This window comes from Cherax quadricarinatus, chromosome 1, assembly GCF_038502225.1.
Source record: "Cherax quadricarinatus isolate ZL_2023a chromosome 1, ASM3850222v1, whole genome shotgun sequence".
In the NCBI taxonomy this organism is placed as follows: Eukaryota; Metazoa; Arthropoda; class Malacostraca; order Decapoda; family Parastacidae; genus Cherax; species Cherax quadricarinatus.
Window position 1 is genome coordinate 76,208,230 of NC_091292.1, and position 25,003 is coordinate 76,233,232.

Below are 25,003 nucleotides of genomic sequence, written 5' to 3' on the forward strand. Positions count from 1 at the left end.
GTACCCAGCTGTAATTAGGTTCCTAATTATCGTGTTGCCTTTGTTGTCTCACGTGCCAACCCACGAGTTAGATCTTGTTCACCATTCTAGTGGTCACATACACAATCAGATTCGTAGAAATTGAGCTAGCAGGGCAGAGAGCCACTAATCTGGAGGGACTGCCAGTCAAAAAGTGTTCCTAATGTTGAAATACAAACAGTTTAAAGTCTCTAGACTGATGTGTACTTGCAACTTCGAAATGGGCAATCTTCTTGATGGACATTGCTAAAACAAGCATATTTTTACACACCTTTTATGCCTGGATTAAAGGGCAGGACATCCGGGTAGCTGCCTTCGCCGCTGTCTTGTAAAGGTTGCCTAAAACATAAATGCAAAACAAAACAAAAAAAAATCGAAAAACGGTACTACAAGTTTCATGTACATCAAGTTAAATTGTTGTTATAATCACTGCATATAAATGAAGTAATAAGTTTACAATTGATTTTTACTGGGTCTAATAGGAATTCCGTTTTATGTTGCTACTAAGACTGCTGAACAAATATATTGAATATCAGTATTGGTTGGTAAGGGAGCCAAAATTTAAGCCTGCTGCTTTGAATGATTTTATACATACATTCGACGAAATTGGACGTGTGCCTCGGCCAAGTGCTAGCTCACCCAGGCTGTGATGGATATGTCGGCCAGCGGACTGTCTGCAGTAATAGTTTGGTTGATCAGGAAAGCACCAGACAAGTCTGGCCCAGGACCCGGCCTGAGGGAATAAAAAAATTGTGTATATCAGAGCTACAATTCTATGCATTTTATTTCCTTATACAAATATTAAAGGTACAAATCATGACATACCAGTGGTGATGCTTGGCATTCAGTGACATGTGAGTGTGAGGGCTGCTTAGTAGGAAATAGCAGCCAGACCTTTACAATGAGTACCGAGGAGGAGGGTTTAAGTAAAGACCCTATGAGGGATTCTCTGATGAGCAACAGTAGTGATGAGTTTTCTGATGATGACAGTGAGAACAACAACACCCCTATCCCAGAGAGTCTTTTGGAGAACAATTTAGATTTAGAATTTGATATGTGGCAGGGCCAGTTTGAGATCAGCAAGCCCCCGCCCATGTACAACAATGGTCACGCCTTCTACAAAGATATTGTCAAAACGGTAAGTGAACGAATATCCTCCTCTTGATGTATTATTTATATAAGGTATTGGTATTTTTTTTAAGTATATAGTCAGAATAAGATATTTGTTATACTTGATAGGACACCCTCCTCTAAATAGGTTTTTAGTTTAATATCCTTATTATGCACCCCATACCCATCCCATGGAAGAGCCTTTTAGGCACACATTACATTTCGCACATTCTGCCTGAGCTACAAAACGAAAGTGAAATATCTGTTAGTTCAAGCCTAAATTATGTTAAATATGAAATTAACCTAAATACCCATATCTAACTAACAAAATTAATGAAATAACTTAAACTGGCGGCTTATATTTGGCAGTACAGGACATCGCTCATCAGGAGTATTAGTTGTCCCATGTAGGCCGTCATCAAGAGTTAGTTGTCCCATGTAAGCTGTCATCAAGAGTTAGTTGTCCCATGTAAGCTGTCATCAAGAGTTAGTTGTCCCATGTAAGCTGTCATCAAGAGTTAGTTGTCCCATGTAAGCTGTCATCAAGAGTTAGTTGTCCCATGTAAGCTGTCATCAAGAGTTAGTTGTCCCATGTAAGCTGTCATCAAGAGTTAGTTGTCCCATGTAAGCTGTCATCAAGAGTTAGTTGTCCCATGTAAGCTGTCATCAAGAGTTAGTTGTCCCATGTAAGCTGTCATCAAGAGTTAGTTGTCCCATGTAAGCTGTCATCAAGAGTTAGTTGTCCCATGTACGCTGTCAAGTTAGTTGTCTCATGTAAGCTGTCAAGTTAGTTGTCCCATGTAAGTTGTCATCAAGAGTTAGATGTCCCATGTAGGCTGATGAAGTAGGATGGGCTGTGGATAATGTTTAACCCCTGGTTTCAAGGAAAGGAAACTTGTAGCATAATTAGCGTATCCCGCGATTCATATACAGATGACTAAAGGTTTTTGGCGATTTAGAGCTTATGTATACAACATTTATCATTAATTATACATTCAAGATTAATGCAAGATTAACGTATACATTATTATTATTATTATTATTATTTTTAGTAATTGATGTTTATATAATGCGAAGATAACTGCAACTTTGCTTCACAGGTACAAATGTTGCAGCAACAAGTAGGAGTTCTAGCAGAGAACCAGGTGAACTCTGATGACAGGTTCTCCAGAGTTAAACAGGACAACGCAGCATATCAGGAGAGGTGGGTTTTTTTTTTCCTATTGTGTAACTATTGAGTATATGTACTTTCCATGTTTTATTGAATACACTTTGGTTAGCGTATAATTGTGTAGTGTCTGTGTAGTTTAAGTTGCTGGGGTAGTCTCTTCTCTCTACCTTTCGACTCAGTATGACTAGGTTTCAGATGTTCACAGCCTCAACGGCCTGGTCGGACCTGTCTTTCAAAATGTATGTGATAGTTTGTTTCTATCTCTTTGGAGTGTTCACAAATATGTGGAAATAAATCTCTTATCTTCAGTTCCACAGGTGTGGTGCTACTTCAATCTTGCGTTTCTTTACACTGTTTGTACATATTTATTTTTTAATTCTTGAAGAGTTTTCTGACTTTTATAAAGCGTTTCTTCTTTCATGCTAATGAAGTCATCTCACTTATCTCTGGCTCATGAATGATCATTTCCATTTGTTCCATTGTCCTGGTCCCATCTCTTTACCCGTCCACTGTCTTGTGCCAATTTCAATGTGTATTTTCAGTTTTTGATTAGCTTCTTGATCAACTTGACATAAAATAGCCCAGTTACGTCTGTTTTTTAATTCTTGTATCAAGTGTGCTCCTGTTTAGCTCGTTCAATTTTTTTTTGTCATTCACTTGTATGTTGAAATATTTTCTAATGTCCCTGTGTGTAATTTTGATGCGTAATTTCCGACTCTGCCTTTTTGTTCAGTTTATTTAACCAAAAAATACAAAAGTGCTAATGGGACTTGATGAGCAGGGTTTATGGAAAATTGAGGACTTCTGATATGGGTGGCAAAGGTTATAGGATGTCGATACATGTAGTCGGTCTGTTTATATTCCAAAAAGCTCTTGACCTGCCCTCCCATAGTTTAATTAAAATACACAATGACTGTGACCCACCTTCCTTTCCCAGCCAGGTGATTTGTTGCACAGATATCTAATTTTGATTATGCAATTAAATGTGTTTTAAGACTTCCTGAATTGATGATTAACCCTAAATATCCAATGAAGAGGTAGTGTTTACATTGGAACTCTCATCCTCTGAGTCGGGCTCTGTATACATCTCTCAATATTTTAATTGTTTTACTAGACTCGTTATTAAGTCTCAGTGGAAGATTTGAGATTAAGTAAAAACAGTTTTCTAAATGGGTTGCCAGTATATGATAATGTACTGACTTTTTTTTTTTAAGGTGAACTCAGTCAAACATTTTACAATATAATATTAGCTTAAGTCTATTCAGCTTCTTTTCTTTTGTATCTTGGTGTTAGGCCACAAAAATTGTGTGAAAATTATGGAGAGGAAAATATTGGGGTGGAATAGATCACCCAGGATTGATTATGGGTAGAGAGAGATAGAAGATAGAAAGAAGAAATTTTGAGCTTTGTCACTCAGATCATTCAAATATGGCTTCATTGGCATGTGCTATAGTACACACATTACAACTTCTTAAGTCATTTATAATAAGTAAGAATTTTGGTGTATCACACTGATTATACTATCACATGTAATAAATGTTGCTTTAATATTCTTTAGAGGGGGGTAATAAAAAAAAACTTGATGCAAGTCGTTAATATAACCCTTTCATATGTTCCTGGCAGTTGCAAATGTGGCAGCCACCTACTCTATACTCACTATAATGTATCCATGGGTAATACATTCTAAGACCTGTGGATGTCATTTTTCGTTTATTTACATACCTATGATGAAGTTTAATTGATAAATTATGCAAAATAAGTCTAGAATTAGCACTTTTATACTGATGGGAAACACTTCACAGCTTCTCATAGGCTTTGAAGAACTACCATCATCACTACTTTTGCACTTTGGGGCCATTATTAAGCAAAACAAAGGGTTATTTTCGGGCCATGTTAAACCATGGATAACTGAAACAGTGGATACTAAATCAGCAGATACAAGGATTCTACCTGTATATTATTGTAAGACTTGGTTAATGACAGCCAGATTTGCATCTGTCATAAGGCCAGTGAAATGAATGAAAAGGTTATTTCAGAGACAGGTTTTTTCCTCTAAGAAAAGTTGTAACAGTTTATTATGCATTGCTTAAGGTGTTTAATGTTGGTCTTAGAGGTTTTAGCCAGTACAGTATTTAAAAATAAGTACTTTTACAATTAACACTTGACAGAGTGATGCAGTTTATGAATGAGCTAAGAAAAATGGAAGGCAAATATTTTTAAGAGTCACAAATATAGATAAAATTAAATACGTATGTTAAATAAGGATACAGAACTCATTTCTAGTAACATTTTAGTCTTTTCTTCTTAACCCTTTCAGTGTCTCCCACATTAATCTATGTCATGAATGCCAGTGTCGATCATGTAGCTCTACATTGTAAGCTCAGCTCCTCGTATATGCTGTAAGCAGTAAATTTCAACCTAGACATGAAAATGGGCTGTTGTGCACAATATAAAATATCCTGCCTTACGCAGCATGATGGGAAGAGCAAACCTCTGGCTTTGTGTGTCATTTAAAATAGCAACTTTGAGTTATTTTCTAGTATGGTTTTCTTATTTTTTTCTTGGTGTCAGTGGCATGATGAAGGGTGGGGGCTTCCCCTGTTCCATGACACCCATGAATCATGAACCATGAACCATTCTTAGTTGTATCTATTATCCAAGAAATAGGGTAAAGCTAAGATTTTTTGCGTAATAATAATAAATGGAGAGCAAATGTTATATACGAGAGGCCTAGAGACATGATTAATGAACAGAGGAAAGGTTTAGTGGTTGGAGTGCCTAGTGTTTACTCTGGATTGCATTTTTAAATTGAAATTATTTTTATTTTATGTAAAATTGGCCAAATTACTGACTTCTGTGCACATAGTAATGGCATATTAGTGAAATAGCTAGGAATTGGGTCAAATGTGCATTGGATTTTACTCGGTGAGTGAAATTGCTAAAGCGTTAATTGCACCCAAACTGCCAACTTTATGCCTGCAGAATTCCACAAATTTTTCATCAAATTTTGTATATCTGGTGTCATTACCATCAGGAAAAGATTCACTACAAATTCAGATTTTTTCTTAAATTGCAACACTGTCAGCACTTTTAATTTCTGGGGTCATGACAGTGAAAGGGTTAAACAGTAATTACCAGTCGGTGTTATATAAATGAATGTTTTTATTAATTTAATTTATTCCTTTTTGCTGGCAGATATTAACTGTATATCAGAAAAATTAGGAGGTGGTGTGGGCTACTAAAAGTATTAGTCAGAGAGCTGAAGAGGGGTTGTAGAGGTGTTTTGGTCATTTAGAGAGAATGGAACAAGGTAGAATGACTTGGAGAACATGTAAATCTGTAGGGGAAGGAAGGCAGGGTAGGGGTTATCCTCGAAAAGGTTGGAGAGAGGAGGTAAAGGAGGTTTTGTGGGCAAGAGGCTTGGGCTTCCAGCAAGCGTGTGTGAGCATGTTAGATAGGAGTGAATGGAGATGAATGGTTTTTGGAAGCTGACGAGCTGCTGGAGTGTGAGCAGGGTAATATTTTATGAAGGGATTCAGGGAAACTGGTCAGCCGGACTCGAGTCCTGGAAATGAGAAGTACAATGCCTGCACTTTAAAGGAGGAGTTTGGGATATTGGCAGTTTGGAGGGACATCTAAGCTGTTGTATCTGAGCACCCCTGCAAAGACAGTGATTATGTATGAGTGATGGTGAAAGTGTTGATTGATGATGAAAGTGTTTTCTTTCTTTTTGGGTCGGGAAATGGCCGATGTGTTAAAAAAAAAACGGAGTTTGACACAGTAAAAAAAAAATTATATAATATATATATGTATAGGAGTTGTCCTTGAAAAAGTTGGAGGGAGGGGGTAAAGGAGGTGTTGTGGGCGAGGGGTTTGGACTTCCAGCAAGCGTGCGTGAGCGTGTTAGATAGGAGTGAATGGAGACAAATGGTATAGATAGGAGTGAATGGAGACAAATGGTATTTGGGATCTGGCGATCTGTTGGAGTGTGAGCAGGGTAATATTTAGTGAAGGGATTCAGGGAAACCGGTTATTTTTAGTTGAATAAGGTTGGTTGTCCCTTATTCAACTAAAAATATGTTGGTCCTCCCTTACCGTGAAAACTTGGTTGATATGCCTTCTCTTCTTAAGACTTTTAATATTAAAGTTGTATTTAAAAATCTTGATACAGTAAAAAAAACTTTTGATAAAGAATTCACCCCAAAATGCTGACGAGTATGTCTATAAGATTCCTTGTAAAATTTGCGATGAAGTTTATTACGGTCAAACTGGTAAAAGTCTCGAACTTAGATTAAAACAACATAAATATAGCATTAGAACCGGACAAGATTCCAATGCTCTATTTATTCATGTGAGAGATTTTAACCATCCAATTGATTGACAGAAATATAATTGAATCTTGTTTCATAAAAAGCAGTTTTGAAAATATGAATATTTCATTAGGTTTATATAAATTATATTCATTTATAATTTATAAAATTTGGTTAGAGTTTTATAATACATTGGACAAGTAATAAACCTTGTTTCTTGGGTGGAATAATTTGTTGGTGGGATGTCGTGAGGACCTGTCTAGTTGGACCAGCGGACGTACTGCAGTGTTCCTCTTTTCTTAGGAGTCCGGTATTGTCCGTGTCAGGTGTTTCTTTGTTGTGGGAGTTGACTGTGAGGTGTGGTCTAAGCCCTTTAATTACCTTCCTTTTGATGTATTACTTTCATAGTTCTTTGACAATGTGAGTAGTCACGAAAGCGCTTGGAATTTCACTACTTTCACAGTGGTTGTTTTGCATATACGTATGTGTGTGTGTGTGTGTGTGTGTGTGTGTGTGTGTGTGTGTGTGTGTGTGTGTGTGTGTGTGTGTGTGTGTGTGTGTGTGTGTGTGTATATATATATATATATATATATATATATATATATATATATACACACATATATATATATACAGTGGACCCCCGCTTAACGATCACCTCCAAATGCGACCAATTATGTAAGTGTATTTATGTAAGTGCGTTTGTACGTGTATGTTTGGGGGTCTGAAATGGACTAATCTACTTCACAATATTCCTTATGGGAAAAAATTCGGTCAGTACTGGCACCTGAACATACTACTGGAATGAAAAAAGTTCGTTAACCGGGGGTCCACTGTATATATATATATATATATATATATATATATATATTATATATATATATATATATATATATATATATATATATATATATATATATATATATATATATATATATATATATATATATATATATATATATATATATATACACACACACACACACACACACACACACACACACACACACACACACATATATACACATACACACACACACACATGTATATATAAAATAATAATCTCCCACTGAGGCATGGTAACCCCCCCAAAAAAAAATCATCATCATTCACATGTAATCACTATCTGCACAGATAAAACAGTTCAGATGTCACTCCACAGCCAATATCCCAAACACCTTTAAAGTACAGGCTCTGTGCTTCCCACTTCCAGGGCTCGAGTCCGGCTAACTAGTTTCCCCGAATCCCTTCACGAAATGTTACCCTGCTCACACTCCAAACAGCTCGTCAAGTCCCAAAAACCATTCGTCTCTATTCTTTCCTATCTAACATGTTCACTCATGCATGCTGTATGTATATTAATAGAAAAACTATTTAAGCTATGTATTTTCTAGCGTACAGAGCTTGCCAAAATAATCATTGTTTTAAGAAATACTTGTAATTATCTTCAGGTTTTATTATAAATGAATCGACACTTAAATATTTCTACTTGATACAGAGTTGTAATGTTGGAAGAACAACTCCGCGAAACAGAGCTGCGGCATGAAGAGAGACATGCAGAGGAGCAGCGCAGGAACAGAGAACTCATAACCCGAATTGAACGAGAAAAACAACTCACAATTGAGAATTATACTATTAAGTGAGTTCATTCATGTCTTTAAAAAGTTAATTTTTTATATTATAATAATTTCAATGATTTATGGGATGTTGTTGAGACTTGACAGTAATATTTCTTCAGTCTGTTCAGTGGTACACAGAACATACTATGTGCAACATAGTACTGTACCATTAATATACCCTTAATGTAATTTTACCCATCAAGCAAAGTCAAGTTAGTGAGGGGCTCTTGATCCAAGCATTTGGACCTACCATCATCTTTGGATTGAGCCTCATTGCCTTCCATTTCCCAGGCACTGTATGACCCCTGTGGGTTGAGCACTTTTCCCTAAATACTAACATACATATTTTTTTTTCTCCAACAAACTGGCCATATCCCACCAAGGCAGGGTGGCCCAAAAAGAAAAACTAAAGTTTCTCTTTTTAAATTTAGTAATATATACAGGAGAAGGGGTTACTAGCCCCTTGCCCCCGGCATTTTAGTCGCCTCTTACAACACGCATGGCTTACGGAGGAAGAATTCTGTTCCACTTCCCCATGGAGATAAGAGGAAATAAACAAGAACTAGAAAGAAAATAGTAGAAAACTCAGAGGGGTGTGTATATATATGCTTGTATATGTATGCATAGTGTGACCTAAGCGTAAGTAGAAGTAGCAAGCCGTACCTGAAATCTTGCATGTTTACGAGACAGAAAAAAGGACACCAACAATACTACCATGTAAAACAATTACAGGCTTTCATTTTACACTCACTTGGCAGGAGGGTAGTACCTCCCTGGGCAGTTGCTGTTTACCAACCTACTATCTAAATACATAGTTTTACAAGCATTATTTGTTTGTCTATATCTAATACTCGTATTAGGTCTTCTTTCTTTCAACAAACCGGCCATATCTCACCAAGGCAGGTCATGTTAGGCATAGTGTGTATAGTAGCTGCATCCAAAATTGTATAGCAGCTACTATTAACCCTTTGACTGTCGCGGCCGTATATATACGTCTTACGAGGTACCGTGTTTGACGTATATATACTCATAAATTCTAGCGGCTTCAAATCAAGCAGGAGAAAGCTGGTAGGCCCACATGTGAGAGAATGGGCCTGTGTGGTCAGTGTGCACCATATAAAAAAAATCCTGGAGCACGCAGTGCATAATGAGAAAAAAAAAAACTCTGACCGCTTTTTTTAATTAAAATGCCGACTTTGTGGTCTATTTTCGTATAGTATTTATGGTTGTATTCTCATTTTCTTGATCTCATTTGATAGAATGGAAAACATATTACAGAAATAGAGGTGATTTTGATTGATTTTACTATAAAAAGAACCTGGAAATGGAGCTCAAAGTAGGAAAAATGTTTGATTTTTGCCAATGTTCAAAAGTAAACAAATGATGTCATTGTCCAATAAATGTCCAACTAGCCATTCTAATATGCAGTCATGAATGGGTTGATGTTATTTATACAATTATTACAGTATTGCAGTAGTCTGCATAATAGTAAGTCTTCTATTTTTTGTTTGAATAAAAATTCAAAATAGAAAGCAAGAGTAATATCAGAGGGACCTGGAGACATGACTGATGAACGATGAAAATGTTATTTTAGAGCCAGGAATGTCTGCATTGTTCATTCTGGACCTTATTTTGAAATTGTCATATTTTTTAGTTTTTGTGAAATTGGCCAAATTGCAAATTTCTGACCACATTATTGGGTAGTTGAAATCGGTAAATGGGCAGTTTCTTGTACTCAATCGATAGAAAAAATGGAGTTCTAAAGAAATAGCTATGAGTTTGGTCGACTGGAACAATGGAATTAGCTGAAAATAGGGCTCAAAGTGGGCGAAATCGCCGATTTGTAAATATCGCCAAGGTCGCTAGCTTCGTGAGAGCATAATTCCGTCAGTTTTCCATCAAATTTTGTTTTTTTGGTGTCATTACAATCGGGAAAAGATTCTCTATCATTTCATAAGAAAAAATAATTTTTTTTTTTTTTTTTGAAATTTTGCGACACCAGGAGACACCTCAGGATTGGGGGTTACGACAGTCAAAGGGTTAAGACCTGTGCTATACAATTCCGGATGCACTCTTCGGTCACATTTAGAAAAAATTACTCTATATAGAAAAGCTTTATAAGAGCTTATTGTGTACCTTATGTGCTTTAAATGATACTGTACTGTACATTCAAGTATCACTTATATTCATTGTATGTCATAATGATTAATGGTAAAAGTCATTTTCTAGATTATAGATTATGATATTTATTAGTTTGCAGATTTCTCCACACAATCTTGTAGTTGAGAATAAAACAAGCACTAATGAAGTACATAATTGTATTTATTTTATGTAGTGTATTTATTAGCTTGTTGTCATACAATACTTATATTAAGAAATGGAGTTCATGCTGATAAACCAAAATGCAAAATCAATATTTTGGTAATTTTTATCATAGTATGTATAGTTCTGTACTAATGCAGTTATATGGAATCCTTTATTAACCCTTTGAGGGTCCGTCCCGTAGATCTACGGCTTTACGTTCAGGGTCCAAACCGTAGATCTATGTCATGAGCTCAGCTCACTCTGATAAACTGTGAGTGGTACATTTGGGCCTAGATATGAGAGAATACATCTATGTGGTATGTGTGCACCACATAAAACAGATCCTGCAGCACGCTGTGTATAATGAGAGAAAAAAACTGAAATCATGATTTTTTTATTAAAACAGCGACTTTGCAGGTTTTTTCGTATGTTTTTTATAGTTCTATTTACGATTTCTTGGTCTCATTTGATAGAATGGAAGACATATTACAGAAATAGAGATGATTTTGATTGGTTTTCACACTGGAAATGGCTTGAAACTGAGCTCAAAGTAGCAGAAATGTTAAAATTTTGCCGATATTCAAGAGTAAACAAACGACCTCACACGTCTAATACACGCCAGCTGGTGGGTCTAATATGCATTCACAAATATGGTGATGATATTTATACAATTATTACAGTATTGCATAACAGTAAATCTTCTATTTTTTGGTGTGAATAAAAATTCATTGTGAATAAAAAATCAAAATGGAATTTATTTGTAAAGCCTCAAAACGTAACTAATGAACAGAGGAAATGTTAGTTTAGTTCCAGGAATACCTACATTGTTTATTCTGGACCCTATTTTGAAATTGGAATATTTTGAACTTTGTGTTAAATTGGCCAAATTAACAATTTCTGATCACTTTAATTTGTAGTTGAAACAGTTGACTTGGCGATTTCTTGTGCTCAATCGATAGAATAGAAGTAATACTAGTCAAATAGCTAAGAATTTGGTTGACTGGAATAATGTAATTGGCCTAAAATGGGAGTCAAAGTCGGCAAAATCGCCGATTCGTAAATATCGCTGACACATCAAAATTCGCGAGAGCATAATTTCGTCAATTTTCCATCAAATTTCATACTTTTTGTTTTATTATCTTCACAAAAAAGATTCTCTACCATTTCATAAGAAAAAATAACAAATTTTTTTTTTTTAAATTCTTGGACACTGGGGCACCACTTCAGATTTGGGCCTTTGACCCTGAAGGGGTTAACATTTCACCCATGCACTGGGTGAAATGTCACTTAAGTGATTTTATAAAGCCAACTGTGTGGGCAGAACCTCAAAAAAAGAATGCCATAAAAATGTACAGTATTTCTAATTTCCATACTCTTAGTATCTTCTACCATTACTGTAAACTTTTGTTATTGTGATGTTAATATTTTACTAGAACACTTTATCATAAATAAAATATGCTTGTGAGCTATTTTTTTCAGTTTATATCATTAACAATTTGAATATTTCAGGTTATCTAGCTTAGAAAAAGAGAAAAATTCAATAGATGATGATTGCAAGCGGTCTAAGGCACTGGTAGATAAGCTGCAGAAAGAGAAGGCATCTTTAGAGGATCGGGTTTCTGAGGCAGAATTTTCAGCTTCAGCTCTGCATCAGGAGAATGCAAAATTGGCAGAATTATCTAGGAGAGAAAAAGAAGAAATTAAGGTGGAGAGAGAGAGAAGTGCACAGGTAACAAGTTTGTCTTCATAGTAGCACAGATGCACCAAAAAAAAATAGCTTCAAATGTTTTTAGTCATTTATCACTTCATTACATATTTAATTTGTGGTGTGCTACAGCACAGTTTAAATAATTTCTTGTAACCTTTTTTTTTTTTTTTTTTGTGGGGGGGGGGGGGGGAGGGATTCCTAGTTTTCTCAAACCTATATACAGTAAACTGCCACAAATCACATACGGGTGACATTCCTGAAAATTCAACAGAAGTGCACTGCAGCAGACCTCTTGGCCCATGATGCACAGTTCCTTCTCAAACCAAATTCATATCACTCATATTTGTCTCTAACCTATTTTTAAAGCTAACAGTTTGGGTAGCTTTAAAAGTGAGTAGGATTTGAGGACCTGCCTATCATAGGCCGGTAGGCTGCAGTGCTTCTGTTCTGTGTGGAAAAGGTTGATGTGGCCTAGTACAATAACCACATAAACATATCGCAGGCAATATCAGCTACCACCATCGGTAATGATTAACCACATTTCCTTGCAAGTTGTACCAATGGTTTATGTTGCTTGTCCATATGCATAGAGCTGATGTGGCCCTGTACAATACCTTGACAAATGTGTGGCACAGTGTATTGGCTGTTACCATCATCTCCAACCACCATCACCTGTCATCATTGGTAAAAGTAAGCCATATATCTTAACTAATTTTTCCAAAAAAGAGGAAATTGCCACATCTATACCAACAACATATACCGAAGAAGAATGCATTTCAGCAGTGAGCATTTCCAAGACTAGAAATCATTAAACAGTCATTTTCATGGCAAAGGTGTATTTTTAAAACCTTCCAGTGATTATGAGGACACTTTTACAAATGTCAGCCTTGGGAACAAAATTTCATTGACAATATAGTGAAAATTTTAGTTGTGGTTGGGGTGAATTGTGGGAGCCTGCTGTAGTTTGTTTTTATATATCATTTGATCCTTTTAAGAATTGGACCAGTTAAAATATTGTTTAAAAATGTTTTTAACATACTGTAGTTATACTCTCCTCACTTTGTCACACAGTTAATCTGTTTGTCTTGTGGTGCACCTCTTTTTTTTAATACAGTACTTCACGTGGGAAGAATCTCGTAAACAGACGTAAAGTTTTTCTTGTTAAAATCTAAGAATTTAGTATACTTTTTTAAAATCACAGGTTCTATTCATTTTTTGTTTTGTCAGAGTATTGTAATAATCATGACAGTTTGGAGGGATATGTTGTGTATCTTTATATGTGTATGCTTCTAAACTGTTGTATTCTGAGCACCTCTGCAAAAATATTGATAATGTGCGAGTGTGGTGAAAGTGTTGAATGATGATGGAAGTATTTTCTTTTTGGGGATTTTTTCTTTTTTTGGGTCACCCTGCCTCAGTGGGAGACGGCCGACTTGTTGGAAAAAAAAAAAAAAAAAAAAAAGGTCAAAATAAACAAACTTGAATATTAATCTTCTCTTCTTTCAACTAACCAGCTGTATCCCACTGAGGCAGGGTGACCCAAAAAGAAAAAGGAAAGTTTGTTTTTAAATTTAGTAATATTACAGGAGAAGGGGTTACTAGCCCCTTGCTCCCAGCATTTTAGTCACCTCTTATGACCTTCGTGGCTTATGGAGGAAGAATTTTGTTTCACTTCCCTGTGGCGATGAATATTAATGTTTTTTTTTTTTTAATTTTTTTTTTTTTCAACAAACTGGCCGTGTCCCACCAAGGCAGGGTGGCCCAAAAAGAAAAACAAAAGTTTCTCATCAAATTTAGTTATTTATACAGGAGAAGGGGTTACTAGCCCCTTACTCCCGGCATTTTAGCCGCCTCTTACAACACGCGTGGCTTACGGAGGAAGAATTCTGTTCTACTTCCCCATGGAGATAAGAGGAAATAAATAAGAACTAGGAAGAAAATAGAAGAAAACCCAGAGGGGTGTGTATATATACGCTTGTGCATGTATGTGTAGTGTGACCTAAGTGTAAGTAGAAGTAGCAAGACGTACCTGAGATCTTGCATGTTTATGAGAAAGAAAAAAGACATCAGCAATCCTACCATCATGTAAAACAATTACAGGTTTCCGTTTTACACTCACTTGACAGGACGGTAGTACCTCCCTGGGCGGTTGCTGTCTACCAATCTACTACCTAGGATTTTCTTTAAATATATTATTATATTATATATTATTATATATTATTGAAAGTGAACATAGAAAAGAGTAAGGTGATGAGGGTATCAAATGATTTAGATAAAGAAAAATTGGATATCAAATTGGGGAGGAGTAGTATGGCAGAAGTGAATGTTTTCAGATACTATTTGGGAGTTGACGTATCAGCGGATGGATTTATGAAGGATGAGGTTAATCATAGAATTGATGAAGGAAAAAAGGTGAGTGGTGCGTTGAGGTATATGTGGAGACAAAGAATGTTACCTATGGAGGCAAAGAAGGGAATGTACGAAAGTATACTGGTACCAGCACTCTTATGTGGGTGTGAAGCTTGGGTTGTAAATGCTGCAGCGAGGAGGCGGTTGGAGGCAATGGAGATGTCCTGTCTAAGGGCAATGTGTGGTGTAAATATTATACAGAAAATTCGGAGTGTGGAGTTAATAAAAGTATTAGTCAAAGGGCTAGAAAGGGGTTGTTGAGGTGGTTTGGTCATTTAGAGAGAATGGATCAAAGTAGAATGACACGGAGAGCGTATAAATCTGTAGGGGAAGGAAGGTGGGGTAGGGGTCGTCCTCAAAAAGGTTGGAGGGAGGGGGTTAAGGAGGTTTTGTGGACGAGGGGCTTGGACTTCCAGCAAGCGTTTGTGAGCATGTTAGGTAGGAGTGAATGGAGACGAATGGTATTTGGGACCTGACGAGCTGTTGGAGTGTGAGCAGGGTAATATTTAGTGAAGGGATTCAAGGAAACCGGTTATTTTATATAGCCGGACTTGAGTCCTGGAAATGGGAAGTACAATGCCTGCACTTTAAAGGAGGGGTTTGGGATATTGGCAGTTTGGAGGGATATGTTGTGTATCTATACGTATATACTTCTAAACTGTTGTATTCTGAGCACCTCTGCAAAAAGTGATTATGTGTGAGTGAGGTGAAAGTGTTGAATGATGATGAAAGTATTTTGTTTTCGGGGATTTTCTTTCTTTTTGGGTCACCCTGCCTCGGTGGGAGACGGCCAACTTGTTGAAAAAAAAAAATTATTATTCATCTTAATTGAAGTCTATACTATGCTGTAAATCATTTCACATTTTTCACTTAGTACTATAAGATAATGTATGCAAGTGTTACCCCAATTATCAAGATGATTTATAGCAGTTTTGTGAACTAAATTAATTATTTTAGATTTTTTCTTTATCTTGTAAGATACTACATTGGGGATTTTCTTATTTTCTGTAAAAGGTGATAGAAGAGTTACGTTGTGAAATAGAGCGACTTCGAACTGCAGAAGAGACTGCCAGAAAGCGATCTCCAAGTGTGGATCCACAAACAGCACAGTCTGCAGAGCTACAGGCCACCATTAAGCAACTTAGAGATGAGAATAAAAGTAAGTTTGAATATTTCAGAACTTTGGGGCTAGAAACAACTCTGTGCTTTAAGAATAATGACAGTTTGAAAATGAGATAAAGGTGAAGTATACTATTAGATGTTGATTAACAAGCTACGTTTATTTAAGGAAGTTGAGCCAGTGACCAAACCATGGCTGGAAAGTACTCTTAAAACCAAAACTAGGTATTAGTTTAATGTATGCTAGATAGTACTGTGTAAATGCTTATTGACATAATGCATACATTATTTATGGGGCTATTAGAATTAATGTCTTGTATGTATTTCAAGCTATGTCAAATATAAATACAAAAAATTAACACATCAGCTGTCTCCCAATGAGGTAGGGGACCTGATAAAAACTGTCATTCATTCAGTCAATGTTGTCAGGGAAACGCCTTCCGCCTGAAGAAAAAAGAATGGAAAAATAAATAAATGAATAACTTGAGTAATAAGAAGATAATTTTCTAAGGCTTTTAAGTAAAATTAAATAATAAAATTGACCTTTGTGGTTCTAGTATGATGTTAGGACAGGAGTATATAATGCCTAGGATGGTCTTCCGATGTTCTGAAGAAATGATGTAGGTTATCCTGGGTGGCGGTGTTCGTCCGATGTTCTGGAAAATCCTGTCACCACTTGGTTGTAGCACCACAAATAAAATTTGAAAGGTGAGGAGGAGTAATATCCCACTACGTCCTGTAGACAGGAATCTTGCTCCAATTTCTTGCGTCTACCCTGGTTGACAGGCCAGCAGCAGAGCTGACAAAGAAAATTACACTGGTTACATAAAAGGGTGGTATTCAACTTCAGTGTCATTACTGGTAACCAGGAAAATCGTAAACAAATAAACAGATGCACTCCTGGTAGATCACCTTACCTGATCAAGAGAAGAATGGAGGTGAAGTAATTCCCCCAACTTCAACCCACACCAGGTAAGGTTAATGCTACCAGGAGTAGTAATTAAAGCAAGATAGACACCAGGAACTGGAGTTTAGCCTCAGCTCACTAGATGGTAGTGCGGGCAGTAACACACTAATGGTTCCTGGGTGTCTGAACAACCATAACCCCACAAATTACTGGCTTTTCCCTCACAGCTGTCTTGCCAAGTGGAGGCATCATATCTTCCACCTCTAGGACTTGAATCTTGCTGACTGGTTTTCCCTGAATCCCTTCATAAATGTTACTTTGCTCACACTCCAACAGTACATAAAATTATTAAAACCACTTGCCTCCATGCCACTCCTATTTAACATGCTCACATATTCCTGTTGGATGTCCAATAGTCTTGTGTGTCCTTAACACTCAAAACTCCCTTAACCCTCTCCTGAAGCCCTTCCTGGGATGACTCCCCATGCCTCCTTTCCTCCACCCCAGAATTATGTACCCTGCTAGTCATCCTATTTTGCTCTATCCTCTCTAAATGTCCAAACCACATCAACAACCCCTCCTCCACCCTCTTAATAATACTTTGGTAACCTCACACCTTCTGATCTCCAAACTCTTAATTCCTTGCATAATCACACAACATATTGCCCTGAAACATGACATCTCCATTGGCTGCAGCCTTCTTTTTGCTGCAACATTTAAAACCCATGTTGCACACGCGTATGACAGTTGGTACCACTATACATACTCTGGTATATTCCCCCTTGTGTCCATAGAGGCCTCAGTTCATCAACCACATGTTTTTTTCCCCCGTCAGTTCTGTGCAGTGGTGGGCACAGTTCCACTAATAGCAGAACTAACATTCTGTTTAGCGGATTAGCATTTCTGCTAACTTTGGAAACTGTTAGCGGACCAATTAGCTTCCGCTAACTTTGAATTCGCTGAAAAAAAATTCATACGTTGTTGGTAGTCAGAAAGCAGTGACTTTTCGATGGAACACGTGTTTGTTCCTGTCTCTTGTGGGCGTTTCTCCAACAGTCAGTCAGGCACACTATTGCCTGACTGTGTAAACGTGACTTGTCAACGCAGCAGTAGCAGTATCTGAGCAGCATTGTGATAGTGTTAGTGTCAGCAATCACCGAGGTGTGTAGTCGCTTATCGTTATGAACAGGGGAGACGTTTGTTCTGCCTGAGGGTGTTGTTGAGAAGTCTGCAGTATCTGTGGTTGAAGCAGAGGGTGCTCAGGGTGAGGACCAGGAGTCTCAGAACCTGTAAGAACATAAGAGGAGGAACACTGTAGTAAGCCTGTTGACCCATACTAGGCAAGTCCTTCACAAATCCAACCCACTAACAAAATAAAGGCTACCCAAGCATTAAGCTTTGATAATTCTATTTACTCATGTGCAAGGCCCACTCAAATCCAACCCCTCACTCGTGCATTTCTTCTTTCTTTCATTCAACACACCGACTGCACCCCACCGAGGCGGGGTGGCCCAAAAGGAAAAACGAGAGTTTCTCCTTATACATTTAGTTATGTATACAAGAGAAGGGGTTACTAGCCCCTTGCTCCTGGCATTTTAGTTGCCTCTTATGACATACATGGCTTACGGAGGAAGAATTTTGTTCCAATTCCCCATGGAGATGAGAGGAAATGAACAAGAACAAGAACTAGTAAGAAAATAGAAAACCCAGAGGGGTGTGTATATATATATGCTTGTATATGCATGTGTAGTGTCACCTAAGTGTAAGTAGAAGTAGGAAGATGTACCTGAAATCTTGAATGTTTATGAGATGGGAAAAAGACACCAGCAATCCTACCATCATGTAAAAAAATTGCAGGCTTTTGTTTTACACTCACTTGGCAGAATGGTAGTACCTCCCTGGGTGGTTGCTGTCTACTAACCTATTACCTAGAACTTGTGCACTTTTCCAATCTAAATTTGAAACTACCCAAGGTTTTAGCTTCGATAACCCTACTAAGTGGACTGTTCCACTGATCAACTACTCTATTTCCAAACCAAACTTGTCTAATTTGAATTCATTATTGTGGGTTCTCTCTTGGAGGGATGTCATCAAAACCTTATTTATATCCCCTTTGTTAATACCCATCCTCCATTTGTACACTTAGATCATGTCTCCCCTCATTCTTCATCTTACAAGTGAATGTAATTTAAGAGACTTCAATCTTTCTTCATACAGAAGATTTCTAATGCTATGTATTAGTTTAGTCATTCTACACTGAATGTTTTCTAACTAATTTATATCCATTATGTAATATGGAGACCAGAACTGAGCTGCATAATCTAGGTGAGGTCTTACTAATGATGTATAAAGCTGTAGCATAACCACTTAAAGCTGTAGTGTAACCGTGGCCCCACCTGGATGACTTTTGTCCTCAAGGGATACAAAGAATGCCAATATTTTGTTCTTCCTGTATGGCATGTGCCGGTCAGCCCAAGGAGACCATCATCAAGGGATAGGCAGTGAGCCTCTACAACTTGAAGTCGCATGGAAAAATAAACGCATAATATAATGTGATCCTTTATTGACAGTGTTTCGCCCACACGGTGGGCTTTATCAAGTCACTTGATAAAGCTCACTGTGTGGGCGAAACATTGTCAATAAAGGATCACATTATACTGCTTATGTGTTTATTTTTCCGTTATGTTCATATTTTATGTGGTTTATTTCCATTGAAGTCGCATGTTAAGAGGAAACACCCAGCAATGCCATCAAGTTTGAGGAGAGAATCAAGGCCGGATCTTCCTGCGGAAAACACGGGCAGTCTTCTTGTGGCAGAGCCACTAGCAGGAACAACTCATGAAGGGTAACCAGCATCACATCCAAGTGATGGAGAAGGCCCAGCCAGAGTAGTAATCAGCCCAGCCATCATCTGATCTTGGCATAATACTAATGCTATGCATTTTGTGCAGTAAATGGTGTATGTTGGATTTAAGGGGATCTTTGATTTCATTTATTCATTTAACTATTTGTGTTGCTGTATTGCTGGTGCAGTGACAAGTCGGCCTCAAGGTTTCAACTTTAAGCACAATTTTCAGCTACTTGTTTGTGGTTTACTGGGTTCAAAATCTTAATTAAGTTAACTGTAAACATGAACAGAAACAGAATAAAATGAACGAATACAATGAGTAACTGGAACTAATGAAGAAAACAGTCAAATGGGCCAACTCAGTCTGGGTGCTATGGGGCTTTGGTACAGCGACGAGTGTGTCCTTGCCAGTCGCTCACGTTACATCACAAAATTGAACAATCACTATTTTCGCACTAGTAGCGCTTGATCGTCATATGACGTTGGCATTCTACATCTTATTAGGAAGCTCTCCAGGTTTGTTCTGAAAGTCTTGCAAGTAAAAGACCAAAAAAACTTAACTGAATCTGAATTAATATGATAGTTATTGGTTAACATTTAGCATTAGCTTCCGCTAATTTTTTCAGCTGTTTAGCATAAGCGAAGCTAGTTTTTTAGTTAGCGGATTAGTGGTTAGCGAAGCTTAACTTTTTGGTTAGCTGTGCCCACCACTGGTTCTGTGGTTCACCTTATCTTTCATAGATCCATCTGCTGAAAAGTCCACTCTCATATATTGAAAAACATGTACTTCCTTCATATTACCTCCAGTCTAATAGCCAGTCTATCATTATCTATATTTTTTGTTACTCCAATTACCTTGCTCTTTCCTATGTTCATATTTTATTTCCTACTTTTACATTTTTTTTTTTTTTTTTTTTTTTCTCAACAAGTCGGCCGTCTCCCACCGAGGCAGGGTGACCCAAAAAAGAAAGAAAATCCCCAAAAAGAAAATACTTTCATCATCATTCAACACTTTCACCACACTCACACATTATCACTGCTTTTGCAGAGGTGCCCAGAATACAACAGCTTAGAAGCATATACGTATAAAGATACACAACATATCCCTCCAAACTGCCAATATCCCAAACCACTCCTTTAAAGTGCAGGCATTGTACTTCCCATTTCCAGGACTCAAGTCCGACTATATGAAAATAACCGGTTTCCCTGAATCCCTTCACTAAATATTACCCTGCTCACACTCCAACAGATCGTCAGGTCCCAAGTACCATTCGTCTCCATTCACTCCTATCTAACACGCTCACGCACGCTTGCTGGAAGTCCAAGCCCCTTACCCACAAAACCTCCTTTTACATACCCTCCCAAATTCATCTACCTTTGCCACTTCTCTTCAGAATCTCCTGAAAGAACCGTGTCATCAGCAGAAAGCAACTGTATCAGTTTTGTTGTCTTTTAATCCCACACCTCTTCCCAACATCCTGATGTTCACTAGTTTAATAACCCCAACTATAAATATGTTACAGGCATGGTGACATCACACATCCCTGCCTAAGGCTAATTTTCACTGGATAATAACACCCACTCCTTCTTACATACCCTAACCTGAGCCTCACTTAATATAAAACCTCTTTATTGCTATTCCTTACATTTGCAACATCTGCTACTTTGCTCTCCTGTTTGCCCTATCAGATGCAACCAAGAGCTCCTCCCCAGCTTACTACACTGGGAAGTGGGGGTAATAATGATTAATATAAAATAGGGTGGTAGGGTGTGCAAAAGAAGAAAATTAAAAGTGAATACAGGAAAGAGTAAGGTTATGAGGATAACAAAAAGATTAGGTGATGAAAGATTGGATATCAGATTGGAGGGAGAGAGAATGGAGGAGGTGAATGTATTCAGATATTTGGGAGTGGACGTGTCAGCGGATGGGTCTATGAAAGATGAGGTGAATCATAGAATTGATGAGGGGAAAAGGGTGAGTGGTGCACTTAGGAGTCTGTGGAGACAAAGAACTTTGTCCTTGGAGGCAAAGAGGGGAATGTATGAGAGTATAGTTTTACCAATGCTCTTATATGGGTGTGAAGCATGGGTGATGAATGTTGCAGCGAGGAGAAGGCTGGAGGCAGTGGAGATGTCATGTCTGAGGGCAATGTGTGGTGTGAATATAATGCAGAGAATTCGTAGTTTGGAAGTTAGGAGGAGGTGCTGGATTACCAAAACTTGTCCAGAGGGCTGAGGAAGGTTTTTTGAGGTGGTTCGGACATGTAGAGAGAATGGAGCAAAACAGAGTGACTTCAAGAGTGTATCAGTCTGTAGTGGAAGGAAGGCGGGGTAGGGGTCGGCCTAGGAAAGGTTGGAGGGAGGGGGTAAAGGAGGTTTTGTGTGCGAGGGGCTTGGACTTCCAGCGGGCATGCGTGAGCGTGTTTGATAGGAGTGAATGGAGACAAATGGTTTTTAATACTTGACGTGCTGTTGGAGTGTGAGCAAAGTAACATTTATGAAGGGGTTCAGGGAAACCGGCAGGCCGGACTTGAGTCCTGGAGATGGGAAGTACAGTGCCTGCACTCTGAAGGAGGGGTGTTAATGTTGCAGTTTAAAAACTGTAGTGTAAAGCACCCTTCTGGCAAGACAGTGATGGAGTGAATGATGGTGAAAGTTTTTCTTTTTCGGGCCACCCTGCCTTGGTGGGAATCGGCCAGTGTGATAATAAAAAAAAAAGATACAATACTGTGATTGGAACAGTGCACAAATAGTCCACACATAGGAGACTGCAACTTTTGATGACATTTCAGTCTGACTTGGACAATTGACTAATCACACAGAAGTGTGAAGAGAAGGGACCCAGAAAATATATATGGGGGGGTGGCAGGGATGGGAGTAGTGTAACAAGAGGAGGGAATAATATTAGAGTAGTAATGAAAAAAGAGAAAGAAGTTGGAGACTTAATGAAGAGAGAGTAGTAGTAGAAATAATAGAGGTAGTCTAAGACCAAGAGAAAACAGGAGCACAGCAGGAGAGCTAATGGCCAATGTGGGTAGGACGAAATTCCAGTAGGACAAAACCTCATTGGACAGAACCCACCTAGGTACAAGATAGGAAAGGACAAGAGGTTAGGAGAGGAAATAAAGATCAGGTCAAGTCATGAGTGTTCTGAAGTTTGGAGCATTTGACTCTGTAATGAGCAAGGAAGGCATCTGCAGAAACAAAGCCAGTACTAAGATTCATATTAGGAAAGTTGTGTATAAGGAATATTTCATGTGTGAAGGCTAGAAGAAGGGTACTCAGTTATGGCAGAGGATCATTTAGTAGCCTTGCCGACTCTAGTAATGTTGTTAGGTAAGACACATATGCAACAGTTAGGTATTTTTATTTCGAAACGTTTCGCCTACACAGTAGGCTTCTTCAGTCGAGTACAGAAAAGTTGATAGAAGCAGAAGAGACTTGAAGACGATGTAATCAGTCCATCACCCTTGAGGTTTTGAGGTGGTCAGTCCCTCAGTCTAGAGAAGAGTATTGTTCCATAGTCCATGGTATAAAATGCCTGTCGGTATTTTATACCATTTTAATGAAGATTGAGACACATGTGATGAATGGTTTGAAAAACCGACAAGTTGAAGATTGAGACACATATGCAACATATGGGAATCTTTATTCAGGAAACGTTTCGCCACACAGTGGCTTCATCAGTCCAATACAAAGAAGAAAGGCGTAAGCAGAGGAGGAATTTGAGGTAATCAGTCCCTCAGCCTGGAGTCGATGTGTTCAGTCCATCAATCTTGTAGAATGTACAGCATAGGGCCGTAGACATGGCTTATGTACTGTAGTGAGGTGAGGTGAAGCAGGAGGAGGTGAGGTCATAGTGGTACCATCCACTAGTCGAAGTAGGTCTTCGTCCAAAAGTTGAACAAGTAATGCTCTTTTCTGTCATGTCAGTGATCATGGTCATCCTATTAACTGGTCTCCTGTCAGAACTGTCTACCCTCCTTCCAGTCTTTACCAATGGCATCTTGTTGAAGCATCCATTATATACAACTTTGCTTTGTCTCTGTGGATGCCTTCTTTTCTCATTACACTGTCAAATGCTCCAAACTTCAGAACACTCGTGATTTGACCTGATCCTTCTTGCCTCCTTCATTAACCTATTCTTGTTTCCTTGTCTTTCCTATCTTCTGCCTAGGTGGGTTTTGTCCTGTTAGGATTTGGTCTTACCCTCATGGGCCATTAGCTTTCCTGCATTGATCATTTTTTCTCTTGTTCTTAAACTACCTCTTATTTCTACTACTATTATCTCTCTGCTAAGTCTCCACCCTCTCACACTTTTTTCACTACCACTACCACCTTCTTATTGCCACCTCTACTACTGTTGCATTACTTTTTCTACCACCCACCCATCCACTGCCACAACAGCCACTGCTCTCGTTACACTACTCCCATCCCCTCACCCCCGTTCTAGTATATAATTTGGCTCGATACACAAATAACCCGCACATAAAAGAGAAGCTTACGACGACGTTTCGGTCCGACTTGGACCATTTACAAAGTCACACTAACCAGAAGTGGAGCAGGACGGCTATATATAGGCAGGAAGAGGTGGTGGTGGTAGTAGTAGTAGTACAAGAATGGTATATAATACCGACAAGATGAAATTAAGACGCATGTACAACACCCGGGCATCCCTATCGTAGACGTTTCGCCATCCAGCGAGCCACTGGATGGCGAAACGTCCACAACAAAGACAACCAGATGCCACACATTTGTCTTAATTTCATCAGTAGTAGTAGTAGAAGAGGTAGTAGTAGTGGTAGTGGTAGAAGTGTGGAATAAGGAGGACGAGCCAGTCAAATACAAAGGAAGGGGAGCACTGCAAGAGAGTTAGGTGCCCACAGAGGGAGAGCAAGCGCACAGAGGTGCGTGAAAGGGGAAGTGGTGAAATAAATGAAGAAGGAACAGAAGCATGAGACAGAAGAGAGAAAGACAACCCAGAGGAGAAAAAGGAAAGAGGAAAGGGGAAGAGGGAGAAGAAGAAGAAAAGAAAAAAGAAAAAATGAGGAGCCGGGTTAAGTCACGGGTGTTCTGAAGTTTGGAGCATTTTACAATGTAGTGGGAGAGGAAGGCATCTACAGAGACGAAGCCAGGGCTAAGATTCATACAAGGAAAGTTGTGTATTAGAGAGGATTCAACTAGACGGCGACTGTTCGAGTTGGAAGTAGGGAAGACAGTTTTAGCAGAAGACCAGTCAATAGGATGGCTATGATCTATGACGTGACAGAAAAAAGCCTAACACTATTTTTGTGCTCCCTAAGTCTGTCAGAAAGAGATCGACCAGTTTCTCTGAAGTATTGAAGAGGACAGGAGGAGCAAGAAATAGAGTAGACACCAGGAAGCTTCTCTCTTTTTTGTGCGGGTTATTTGTGTATTGTTCCAGTAACGGTATTGTGCGTTTTTTTTTATTTAATTTGGCTCCCTTCCTTTCATGCTTCTGT

The 25,003-nt window shown here is 38.3% G+C and overlaps 1 protein-coding gene across 7 annotated transcripts in view; it reads left to right on the top strand.

The window, feature by feature from the left end:
• nuf (rab11 family-interacting protein nuf) overlaps window positions 1-25,003 on the top strand; it is an 820,792-nt gene that overhangs the window by 751,406 nt on the left and 44,383 nt on the right. For all 7 annotated transcript variants that reach the window (XM_070082903.1, XM_070082913.1, XM_070082918.1 and 4 more), the window contains 4 exons: window positions 2,229-2,332; window positions 8,105-8,245; window positions 12,039-12,258; window positions 15,661-15,805. In XM_070082903.1, the coding sequence (XP_069939004.1) occupies window positions 2,229-2,332; window positions 8,105-8,245; window positions 12,039-12,258; window positions 15,661-15,805 (610 nt within the window). The remainder of the gene's footprint in view (window positions 1-2,228; window positions 2,333-8,104; window positions 8,246-12,038; window positions 12,259-15,660; window positions 15,806-25,003) is intronic.